General features: G+C 41.8%; 1 protein-coding gene across 2 annotated transcripts in view; it reads right to left on the reverse strand.

Annotated features, from left to right (window-relative positions):
- chchd3a (coiled-coil-helix-coiled-coil-helix domain containing 3a) overlaps positions 1–13,476 on the reverse strand; it is a 73,074-nt gene that overhangs the window by 42,197 nt on the left and 17,401 nt on the right. For both annotated transcript variants that reach the window (XM_080518048.1, XM_080518049.1), the window contains exon 5: positions 8,967–9,147. In XM_080518048.1, the coding sequence (XP_080374174.1) occupies positions 8,967–9,147 (181 nt within the window). The remainder of the gene's footprint in view (positions 1–8,966; positions 9,148–13,476) is intronic.

Below are 13,476 nucleotides of genomic sequence, written 5' to 3' on the forward strand. Positions count from 1 at the left end.
ATTTCACGAATGCACCTTTCAAACCTGACATTATGTTCAGTGATTGATACATTTCTCTGCATCCCTATTAGTACCTGCTGACTGGCTCTGTAAATGTAGCTCCCCCTCTTGGTCATACCGTGAAATTCAGATAATACTGAAGCAGGGTCACTTTTTGACTTTTCCCCAAACATGAGCTTGTTATTTTTTTGTCTCAAATAAAGTCAGTGCTGCCTCAAGTATTGTGTGCCACAGATAAATATGTGAATAAACAGACAGAGGGACCAAGATGATCAGAGCAACCCTGCGGGATTTTCTCTTTGAGAGGCACAAGTACATGTTTTGTTCAATGCCCTAGTTGAAAAAGTGTAAATATCAAACATATCTCGCTTGAACAGAGTGCAATACCTCCTGGCAGAAAGACACTCGGTGAAACAAAACCCCAGCGTTAAAGAGAAATTATTTATTCCCTTAGATAGTAGATATTGCGTTCTTAAAATGCTTCCCAAATGCTAAATTAGGTTTGGAAGATAAATAAATGAGATAAAATCAGATTCGGTTTGCAGCCACTGAATGAGCAATGTGTGAAAAACAACCCAGAAGCGAGAATTGAGGCCGTTTCATGCCAATCATTTGTATTCTCGAGAAGCCCGGTAGATATTTTGCTTCAGTTTTCAGTCCAAAGTGGGCTAGTTCAGCCACAGCAGCCTTGCCCCTTAAAGAAAATCCACCTGCAAAGCAAGAACACGTGAAAAACCCTTCTTAACTACATCATAATCAAACTGACTGACAGTTCTCTTAAATCCTGTCAAGCCTGTCAGGTGTTATTCTTACAACAGCTCAGAGAACCGTTATCAAAAGATGGGATGAAATTTGTCCTTGGTGGGCTGAGAAAAATCAGAAATATATGTAAATGACAGTGTAGCCCTATTTCTTTTTTTTTTTTTTATCTCATTCAAAAGTAAAAAGACACAAGGACCTTTTTCTACCCCCAATCTTCCATATACTCTGTGATGTGGAGAGGAAGAAAAAATAGTAAGTTAAGAGAAAAAGAGCTGTTTTTCTACTTTTTAAATACCACCAACAGGCACCAATTCAAAACCCAGCAAGTCTCCTTTAATACCTGGGAAATTAAATTGTCGGGCCATTATCAGCCAGGTCCAGTCGTCTGTATCTAAACTGCAACAGCATGCAGCTGAAGTACACAAGATCAGTTTTTTTGTCAAGGGAAATATTAGACATTTGCTGGAGACTGCATTTTTGCGACAGGTGGAATTGAACTACCAGAGTGAACAGAGAGAGATTTGATGGTCTGGGCTGTGGGGGCTTGTTGCATTAAAAATGTTAAGCTTTACCCAAAGTCCTTTTCAAGTCAGCCCAGCATCAAACGGAACACAGTTTAAGGAAAGAGGAGGGACGGATTTCTCTCCGAGCTGTGACAGGATGGACATCCTGTGTGTGTGTGTGTGTGTGTGTGTATGTGTGTGTATGTGTGTGAAGGTAGTAAACAAATAGTCTTGTATGCTGTGTTATCCCATGCTATGAAAGCAGAGGTGGTGTAAAGAAAAAAAAAAAGAAAGAAAAATGCATGGAACATCACATTACCTGGGACTGGGATGTGTATCCGTGCGAGCGTAGAGGAGAGATAAAGATGAAAACACGGTAAACAATGATAAACAACTACAGCACTGATGGGTGAGACAACGCTCTTTGTTGCTTTTTGTTCCTACTGAACCTCATCTCCATATCAGTAATGTATATTTTATGCCGTGTACGGCTTCAAGCTCAAGTGATAAAACTGACAAATACATGGACTAAGCGCAAGCTACATCTAAAGCCATATATCCATCTTCTATACTGCGTTATCAAACTGGGGGTCATGGGGCGATGGAGCCGATCTCGGCTCGCTAGGGGCAAAAGGCAGCATAGTCATGAGTCCAATGTAGAAACGTACACTCACGTTCACACCGACGGGCAGTTTAGCATCATTAATGAAGTTCAAATGGATGTTTTATTACTGTGGGGGGACGCTCGAGAAAACTCAGGGACGCAAGATCTGAATGTGTACTAGAATCCAACAACTACCCTATTATTAATTTATTGATTACGCTCGTGTAGAGACAAACAATACTGTCTTTCTACTTGTCTTATATTCGTGTCAGAATTTTTCATTTCAAACTCCAAACTCCACAGATAAGCTTTAAATAATAAGACATATTGGAATGTTAATGTAATCATCATGTAATAAGAGTCTGAATTTGTACCATTGCGCAGTTTAACACCGAGTCATTGATCGTCAACTGATCGTACAATTGAAAACAGAAAAAAAAGTAAATATAAAATCTGAGTGTTGTGGGTCAGTCGCCAATTGTAGACAAAACCACAACCCCACCCAAACTGCTGTGTTGTAGTGGGGAAAGATTGATGACTCTGGGTTTGATTGAAAAGTCTGCCTCGGGGGTTGGAGCCTGGTGTCTGGGTGAGACGCAATGGCCGGTGATTGATTGACCACTGGACCAGTTTGGCTCTGCGGGGGAGCAGAGTTGCTGAAAATCAAAAAAAAAAGGAGGGGAATGGCAGAGGTCTATGGTTTCATTAAAACACAGATGTGTGGACTGACAGATGGACGTCGACTGTGAATAACAGAGTAATGGGACTCATTCACGCCAATGCGCAGGCACATCTCTGCCAGAAGCGTCGGTTTATTAGTTTATGCGTGTATGGTACCTAATCACACATCGGCGTTTTCGGCTTCGTCTTCACTCGGTAGTGACACACACATAAACACAAAAAAAAAAACAACAACTCACATATTCCTCACGGTTGTTGCTGGGCAATTAAGCCCTAATTGGCCTGTGATCTAATCCAGTTTATAATGAGGCCATCTTGACCACATCCAGCTACCAATCACAGCTCTTCCAGGCTGGGCAGTACACTCATTTGACCACATGATTAGCAAGGCAGTCTTCATTAGGTTGCCAGGCAAGAGGAAGACATTAAGTGCACATAATGTGACCCGTCCTTCTGGTTTGGTCCATTTTGAGCATCATGAGTGACATTGAAACAAAAAAAAACAAAAAAAACCTACAGGTCATTTAACAGTAATTACACCTGGATGTCTCCTCATAATTGGTTTTTTTTTAAGACAAAAACCTGCAACAACAATGTAATATAACCCTAAATGTTAAAGTATGTACTACTTCACTCTCCCTCACTGTGATAACCACTGAATGGCAGGACACGTGTGATTGCCGACACTGAACATGTTCCCCTCAGACAACAGAACCCCGGAAACTCCCAACGTCGGTGACGATGACTACACACACCCCTGCCTGCACCGCTGTGAAGTTTCAATTACCGCCAGACTTGCTGGCTGGGCGCTGCCAGTCAGCCTGATGGGGGAAGAGAACAACTGGTGGGGGGAAAAAAAAAAGGCCTGAGCGACAAACATTCCCACTGGGGTGGTACAAACCATCACGGGCTTCAGCGACTTGTGATTTATGATAAAATGCACTCGGCTGCTTTAAATGACACGTTCATGTCGACTGCAATTGTTTGCTGGAGAAAGAGATGCTGACCAGCAACCACAAAGTACGTATATAGGCGTATTATTATTAACAATTGAAAAAAAAAAAAATCACAAATCATATAATTTGGCAATGTATCTGCAATCAGGATAATAAAAATTGTTTTTGTTTTTTTAATCTATTCATTCACTATTGTTTTCTTGATGCCTTTCACAGATATGCAACTGGGTCTGATGAGAACAGGTGTCACGTAAATCTATGTGTGACTGTCTTTTTTGTGTATTTGTGTTGATTACGTCAACTAATTCTTACACTCTCAGTTGTCATGCAAAGATATATTTAGAGTCAAACAAATTAAGATCAGTGCAAATTGATACTCCTTTGCGAGTATCTAAACCAAATTCCACCATAACAAGTTCTTTTCACAACTTAAAAGGTTGGTTAGTTTAGTGGACGGGACTAGAATTGCAAGTGAAATTTGCCAGAAATCTGAATCAGTGCCCGTGTAGGCAAAAATTTAAATCGATAAATCCTAAACGATACCTGATCCGAGTCTAACCCACTGTCTTGGGGGCAAATCTGTCCAATTGGCGTCACTATAATTGGTGCGGTTGGGGTTGTGGAGGTTATGGTCATTATAGGTGAGCGTGGGGAGGCATAACCGCTCGTAGCGTTGCTCTCTTTGTGTGTGAAGTGGAGCAGGGAATGTGCGGGGTCCTGCTGCTCACCGTGACCTGTGTCTTAATGAGGGGGACAAATCAATACAATGCTGGACAAAGAAAACGAGAGCTTCAGCTGCCATAGACCAAGACATTATTATTTTTTGGGGGGGGGTTTCTTTTTTAGTGGCAATGAACATGAGAGCGGCGCTCAGCTCAACTCCGATTCAATTAGAACAATTTGAAGTGCAGTGAAACTACCGATGCATTCAAACCGACTTATTTTTTAGCAACATGTCCGCGAGAAGTAGCGCACCGACATTTCATGCACTCCGTCTTACTCTTCAGATCTTCGTCTCCCCTGTCAAGCTCCATGCTTTTTTTTTTTTTTTTTTTTTTTTTATAAATCGATTCCATATTAAACCAGCAAAAAACATAAAAAAAGAAAACACAGCCGTTGTCCTCAGTTGAACAGATAGAGAAATTGATGACAGATGCAATGTTTACCCAACAACTCACCCAATTTTCTCACTTTCAACAGTCTAGATAGATAGATAGATAAATACTTTAATGATCTCCAAGAGAAATTCACAGGTCTGGTTAAAAACACACCAAACGCGTCAGTGGGCTGATGAACAACCAGCATTTTTTGATGCATCTACCATGTTTCAGTCATTTTGGAAGGGCAAAAAAAAAAAAAAAATTATCAAGAAAGATGAATAAAAACCATCCCTCAAAATCTAGGATGACACACTATTTCTTCCTTAATCTTAACAAACATGACCAAAGGAAGTTGAGCTGTGTTCGTTGCAGTCAAAGACAAATTACTCCAGTTTGGCACCAAAATGTAATTAGACCCCCTTTTTTTAACGCCGTGATATTCAATCAAAAAAGTTGAACACTGTTAAAAAAAAAAGAGAGAGAGAGAGAGAAATGGGAATACACAAATTGGATTAAATCTGACAAAGTCATTAATTATTCAAGGATATCTGAGTGGAGAAGACATGAGGTGTGAACGGGTTTACTGGGAGAAAGACTAAACAAATCACCTCTGAAAGCTCCATCAGCCACCAGATTATGTGCTTAGTACAGCAAGTCAAAACCACTCCCTGGAGCTCCCCCCTTGATCAACTTATTGACTTTGCCCAGCAATCAGAACCGGTTTCACCTTCCGATTATTGATGCTTGTGCACTTTACAGCAAAGTAAATTCAATTTGCTGGGTAACCTGTGCAGAGGTGGGTTCGTACTTGATGGGGAGGGTAGTGAAAGGCACCTCACGGTTAAAGCAGGCAAGATATGTTGAGTTGATTCTAGCGAAATAAGCACTTTTCATCCTTTTTGGGGGGACTGCATGTTCTCCCTGTGGCTTCTCCTCTACAGGTACTTCAGTGTCCTCCGAAAGTCCATGAAAGTGTGTGTGAGGTGAAGTTATCGCTATAAAGGAGGGATGTCAAACATATATAAAATTCAGGCGTAATATACACCGTATTTACATTTGATGATGATAAATAATCAAATCATAGCTTAAGAAAATGTAGTTCGGCAAAATATATAATTCTATGTTTAAGTATACCCACACATACCTAACATACACACACATATACACACCACGTATATCTGGTTAGCATGCCTGAAAAAGGGGTAGGAAGAAGTAAACTCATCAAATCCTACCTCTCATCCAACATTTAATAATCATCTTTCTGTATTCAGATTAATTTGTATTATATATGTAAATGTCCAACATTTAAATTGAAACTGACATTTTTCTTTGCTGCATCGCAGCGTATACGTGATGAAAATGTCTATATTTTTGCGGAAACCAAACAATTACGAGAGAAAATGACTACAATCTTAATAAAAAGCCAATTTTAATTAAACTTTCTGGTGCAAAATACAGTGAAATGTAACAAAAAAATTAAAAATAATTGTATAGCTGTGGCATTATGCATGTTTTTACAAACGTACCCCGGTTTTAGACTGGGATTTACGTTTACTTTAAACTGTCAGTATGTGTGAGGCTATCTCTCCCGTTGGATAAAGTCATTTGATGGACGGCGCAGCAAGGCAAGAGGCGGGTTCACGCATCCACAAATGAAACATGTTTTCAAAGTTGGGTTCACTGCGGGCAGCAGACAATGCGGGAGTTTGACAAACACCGAGTGAAATGACAATGGGCGGGAGACGTCGTGGGTGAGAGGCTGTCTTTTAAAGCGCTAAAGTCCATTTCCAGTTGAAAAGAACATTGGCTCCGTGGAAGCGTCTGACTTGACAATTACATGAGTGGCGCGAGCGGCGCGAGCGGCGCTGCGCCTCCGCTGATAACCCGTCGGATTCTATTAAAACTCCGGCACTCCAAAAGAATGCTCAAATGGAAGGAATTATCACAGAGGCACACACAGGCACACGACTTTTTAAAAAAATGGCACTACCCTCTGACCACGACTCTTCTGTGACGACTTCAAGCAGACAAACTAGAGGGGGAGACGAACTTATCTGGTGAATTTATGCAGAAAATATGAACTTCAGACAACGAGAGAAACAAAGACTATATAACTGCCTTCTCGGTCTGTCACTGAATGCAAAACTACTGCGGCATTTTCTGTCTGCAGTTTCAAAGCCTGCTAATGGCCCAGGGTTAGCCTTGGGGCTACAAGCGATAGTTCCATTGCTTTTGGAAAGAAAAGTTCTCTTTGAGTACTTCCACCCTGGAGTTTGTACATTCGGAGGATGCCGGCAAAAGACATGCACAAGGACTCTGTCTTCTGACAGGTCGGTAAGACACGCCACCCGCTGCGCTGCATCGTATAGAACATAGAAAAAGCAGGTGTGACTCGCATGCCCTTCCTGCAGTCATCTGTCCTGCTCCCCTGCATATGAAAACTATGCTGAAATTAAATTACAGAAAACCCATGACTGAAACAGTCTTCTTCACAGATGCTGAAGGGGGGGAAAAAAAAAATAACCCAAAAAACATAATGTGTCTCCCACCCTTGCCATCCGTCTCGCTCTCATCACCTTTTTTCTTTCGATCCGAGCGCCGTTCCAAATGAGGGATCCCTCATAGACTTGTCCTGCGGCGAGGAATCACGTCAACGCTCTTCCCTCTCTCTCTCTCTCTCTCTCTCTCTCTCGCTCTCAAAAAAAAAAAAGATTCATTTTTCTATTACGGCGATGAGCGTGTGAAATGAGCTATATAATCAATAGCAGAGGTTTGTAAACAGCAGCCACACTCCAGGGAAAATGTGTTTCCTTTTTGAAAACAATACACTACTCCGTGTGCATGCGCTGGTGTGTGTGGTAAAGAATGCTCATCTGAGAATGTTTACAAGGGCAATTTACTGCAAATAAAGACGCCGGCTGACCAAAATGAAGGTATATTTCATTACAACAGGCGGAGACTTCAACGTCGACAAGAACCTATAAATCACAGAGATGTTTACTTACAGTATGGCTGCGTGTTTGAAGTGAACTTTAACTGGCCTCCCGAGTTTACATAACGTAAATGAAGACATGAATGTGTGTATATTTCTCCAGGAGTTGGTGTAAAAAGTCAAGGCAATTCTATAAATATCCCCCGATGCTCAGACGTTTATGGCGCTGACATTTGTCACCGGGGCCCTCACGCACTGCTGATAGCAGCCAATAGTCCTCGAGCGGGAAAGTGTGAACATCAAATAGGAGTCGCATTCTCGTGGAAAAACATAAATAAAAAATTTGCTCTCCTCACTGGGTTCTCACCCAAGGGGGTTAACCCTTCACAGTGCAGGTGAGTTCATGAAAAATATAAGATTTTAGTCAAAATTACAAAATCACTGGCCAAAGCACACGTTACAGGACACAAGCACCATGTGGTGATTGTCATGAAACAGGACTTTTTTTTCCAACTCCAAGTTGTTTAATACGTTCGAATTTTTGGCCGTTTGTACACCCTTCCAGCATCATTTTATTTTAAAAATATTAAAAAATAACATTGATTTGTGGTTTTCAAAACTGACTCTAAAACAAAGTGAGAAACGTGAAAAAAAGTAGGTCTAATCATCAACAACGCTCAGGTGTTGAAATGATCCAGTTCCAAATATTTAAACGAGTCAATAGTTAAAACAAAAATGTTGCCCTCGCTCACAAAGCACAGGGAGCTCAAATCACATTCACTTTTTTTGAGAGACACAACTATATCAGTACTTATCTGTACAGCTGGACACGACATCAGTTATAATCGTGATAAAAGATAACGCCAGTATTGGGATCTTGGCAATAGATATACACAAGTATTTTCTGCTAACTGTGCCATTTCTCTTTTAAACAGACGTAAGAGTTCCACATTTTGTTTGTAGAGGCTCAATGCATAATGCATGAAAATTTACGATTAATTGCAGTTCGGTCATTCTTTTGCAAAATGTATATTGCAGGGTAATGATACATTTCTGTAATAACCCTGCAACCCTCCTCTCCAGCCTAAAAGCAGCCCCCCTCACTTTTATTAAACAGTCCTCTGTACCTGGAAGAGCTTTTGCTGCCACTGTGAGATATTAGATGTCACCTGTCAAATCCTTATCTTTATACTCAAGAGTCAAACTCCTATTATTAAAAAAAAAAAACAGTAAAATTGCTTTCATCACTTCCACGAGAAGCTGTCAACCTTTCACGTTCATCTAACAGAGGGTGAATGACGTGGATAAATCAAAGTTAAGCGAGCACAGGCAGAACGTGCAATCTCAAAAGAAACTGTTTTATGGGTGAAATCGGGCCTCGGGTGACATCATGTGCTTTTGAAACTTCCGCTTCGTCGAAGGACTTACAAATAGCTGAGCACGGATCTTCTCGTCCTCGGTAGCGATCCTCTCCCTGACGATGGCCTGCTGGACGCTCTCCTCAGCCACTGCCCGTTCCACGGACAGGATCCTGGACACTTCGTGCTGGACCTGGGAGCGCGCCTCGGTGTGAGCCTGTGTGGAGGCCCGAGCCTTCTCCGCCTCCAGCCTGCGAAGGAGCAACGCCAACATGTTTCTCAGTGCCAGCGAACGTTTTCCCTCGGCATCTTTGGTGTCGATAGGACCGCTCACGTTTATGTTCCCCAAAAGAATTGAAAGGTCAGAAATGCAATTACAGTGCTAATGAAGCATAGACATAGGCCAATATACGTGTACATTGATTTTTATTCTAATGTCAGATCTACCCGTTTGCACATTCTTGGCTTGGGGGGAAAACAGAGACGGCAACACTGGAAATTAAGGCTGAAAACAAGTTGAAATCAAAGTCACAAGTGACACAAACCCTTTATATCAAATCCACATCATTACACCAAGGAGTAATTTCACTATCAATATGAGGAGGTAAACACTGGCATTCAACTGAAAATAAGAATCATAGTGCTTCTGACGGAGGCGCTCTGCAGACACAGGACCGCCATTTGAACCCTGTCATGGGTTCTCATAGTTGCCTAGCAACGCACTCCCTACTCAGTGACAGTGTGCTTGATTGAATAAGGAGGAACATCCCTGAAACCCTGAAAGTCTTCCTCTGCGAGGAATCAAACAGTCGTGGCGAGGTAAAATCAACACAGCGCGCGTGTCGCGGCGGATTATGACGGGCTGAAACGGTGAGGATCTTAATAAACGTCTGCCCGGAGAAAGCCCCGGAAGGCACCTCTGGCACGGGGAAGAGGAGATCCGAGAGTGACTGGGAGTGTTAACCGGCGCTTTTGCCAGTGAAAAAGTGTTTTCAGCACAAGAAGTTCTTCACATTCAAACTCATCGTCTATGAAAAACACGTCTGAAGCAGGTATTTCGACGCTTACGATAAAGAGACAGTGAAACCACTTTCAAAATTCATCAAAATAGCTCATTCATCTATAAAGTTTAATCATTCACAGCCTCATCAGGTGTGCGCATTGCTAATCACGCTCATTTAAATGCATCGTCCTGCATTTACAGCTACATGGGGCTCAGTGTCTCTTGATGTCAGGAGCTCCTGCAGATCTGCCAAACTGATGGGGTTTCATCTTTTATTCTATTTTTAAAAGTCAATTTCACAAGTCAGTCACCTGTGAATCTACCCGAAATAATGACACTAATGAATAATGATGGACGGGCCGGTCTAACTGATGGCCAGCCTGAGCCACTGGCTTGGAGCAGATGACTGGTCGGTCTAATAAAAGTATGCCTGATGTCTTAAAGCTGCCGTCTGCCCTGCAACACCACTAAATGTCAGAGAGCAGAGGAGAGTGAGATTAGATGGAGAGGGAGAGAAGAAGAGGATGGAGAGAGAGAGAGAGAGAGAGAGAGAGAGAGAGAGAGAGAGTGAGCGGTGGCGACATGACATGTTTGGCCCTGAGGAAGTGAAGCAAAGAAGGAGCGAGGCAGAGAGTGGGAGAAAGAGATGGAGGGAGACGGAGAGAGACCAGCCATGTCCAGTCTCACAGTCCACTGGGCTGCACACGTCAGCACACTCCATCCATCATCAGGCTCCTGCTCCTGCTCTCCCTCTCTCTCTCCCTCTCTCTCTCTCTCTCGCTCACACACACACACGGACACGCAGGGAGCCTCCTAATGGCCTTTTACATTCACCATTTCCCCCACGATCCACGCCTCCCTCCCCACACCGCTAATGCACCGAAGCTACCTTTACTCAAGGAGCTTTGACTATTGCGAAAAGTGTCCGGACCGCAGTCAAGATCTCTTGGAGGGGAAAAAAAAAAAAAAAAAAAGACAATTCTTATCAAAGGGAGCAAAAGCAGCAGAAGAAAACTTTATGAGATGTCGTCGCTAATTCAAACACGTTTTTCCACAAATCTGTTTAAAAATGAATAAAGAAACTTTTCTTCCAACTTCTGACTTTTTCCACTTTCAGGGGAAAACTCATTTACATTATGTCAAACAATTACACAATAAGATCAAATGTTCGCAAGATAACAGATATAAATGTAAATCCAAATGTGGTTTATTAGATTTGGATCCTCTATTTCAGGGCATGTCTCAAAGAATCAAATCACAAAATGCAAATATCTGAAAGCTCAATGTGAAACTTATAGATATGCACTTCACTACAAGTAATCCATGACTTAAGAAGTGAATTTTAGACATTTGAAATGTAACACCTCAGTATTTCTAGAGTCAAGCGTTACCAAGAGAGTGCTGGTGGTATATTGTTTATACAATATTTAGATTAATATATTCAATCGTGCATTTAATGATTCATTCATCCATTAAACCATACATTTCTTCATTCAGCCAGTTATTAAAACATAAATCCATTCATCCATGAACTTAACTACAGGGTTTTTTTTTTCTTCATTCAAACATTAAACCATTCATTCACATTTTAAATCACCCATTGAACAAATCATACACTCCTTTTATTTTCTGCATTAAACCGCTGGATCTTTTTATTTCTTCATTCTTTGTTTTGGTCAGGGTCTACGCTTTTTAAATTGCCAACATTATTAAATAAAGTTTGTGAATCACTGATCCACACTACCAGACGAAATACAGCTCGAGATAAATATTTAATCAGTGCAATACGGCCAATAAAGTTAGGAAATACATTAAAAAATGCTCGTTTTGTAGACTAGCGTTGTCAGTTACAGGGGAAAAACCATGGTTTTTACGGTATTTTCATCAAAGGTATATCGTATACAGTATATATGAAAGGAAGATTAAATTAACTAAATAAAAATGTTCTGGATACCCCCGACGGTGCAATAGGTGAACACAAAGGAACAACGGGGACGTCGGGGGTAAAATACATCGCCTTGCAAAAAAGTCTTCCCACCGACTTCCTCACAAGTGCTAACCCAAGCAAAGACTGCTATCACTAGCTGGATGCTATCTGTCTGCTTCACCTCTATTGCTTCCCAGTCATTATTGCCCTGTCTCTAGGATATTGGACGCATTTTTCATTCGAGTGCAGAAGATTGGCACTCGGAGGGGAAGGGGAGCTCCGAGGTCGAGGATGGCGGAGTCAGACAGGGAGTAGAAAACGACAGCACCTTTTGGCTGAGGGAAAGGGGAGAAGAAGAAGATGGAAGATGTTTGACCTGCAACAAAGCCAGAAAGAGAGCAAATCCTTCGCCGGGCAACCTGTGTTTTGGTTGTTCATTGGATTGAGGCGAATGGAAAGGCAGAACCAGCCAGGTATCATTAATTCGGAGAGGAGAGGAGTGCAAGTGGGTCGAACTCCAAGAGAAGCAACTGACTATTTTCCGGCGGTGACCTTGGACAGACGCGCTTCAGTTCTCGCAGGACACTATTTTTAAAACTGGGAAAGATTAGATCCGTGGCAGTCTATGAAAAATTTATAGGTTGAGCATTTGAAAAGGCTGCAACTAAACGTTATAAGCGACTATAATCGAGGTGAGCTTTGTGAGCTGCAGCCGTCAATACTGCAAAAGCTAAATCCATCATCGAGCATTCTACAGGTAAACATGATTACCCTTGCACAGATATTAAAAAAAAAAAAAAAAAAAGAGTGACAAACTGAAGTCTCCTTTCTTCTTTTCCCCTGTTAAATCACCCTCAGACACTATCCGTCTGTCTCTTCAGCTCCTCACCCATTAATGCTTCTTGTTGTCTGCCTGTCATCGGTACGAGATGCGTCTCAATAAAGTGCCGTGCGACGGATTCTGACAGACCTGCATAGCAGCGCAAGTCCTGACCCGAGTGCCTTGAAACAAAAGCATTTAAAGGCCCAATGCAATATTGATGTTGGGAATAATGTCGCAGAATGCTGCCCATGAATATTTTATGGGGCTTTGCACTCTCGCCGACACACACTGCACTCGCACATAAAAACACACACACACGTACACCACACCTGATTGTAAATGCAATGGAATGCGGTGACGGTGTTAAGTTTTATGAGAAACAAAGACGCGTGCACAGGGAATAATAATTTAATGGAGCCCCCAAACGACAAGAAATGACTTACAAGCCCCCCCCCTTTTTTTTTTTTTAACTTCTTCCAAACTATGAAGAGATGCAAGCAAAAGCCTTGGCATCAAGGAGCTTTCTGTCAAAAGAACACAACTAACCCACAAGCTTGAAGCATTTGATCTGAGACAAAGAACAGAGTGACGAATCAGTCCATTGCTTAGTAATGCGGAATACAGAGTTGAAGCATAACATATTCCAAATGAACTCCATGAAACTGATTCTACAGTTTTGCCAGAAGACTGGATAGAGTCAATAAACATAACCGTCGTACTGAATAGGTCAGCAGCACAGAGAGAATCTGGAGTATTTACAGTTCAATGACTGTTACACCTGAAATGGCCTTATATATTGAGGATGGGAGCACTTTCACAACAATATG

Source organism: Blennius ocellaris (assembly GCF_963422515.1).
Source record: "Blennius ocellaris genome assembly, chromosome: 22".
In the NCBI taxonomy this organism is placed as follows: domain Eukaryota; kingdom Metazoa; phylum Chordata; class Actinopteri; order Blenniiformes; family Blenniidae; genus Blennius; species Blennius ocellaris.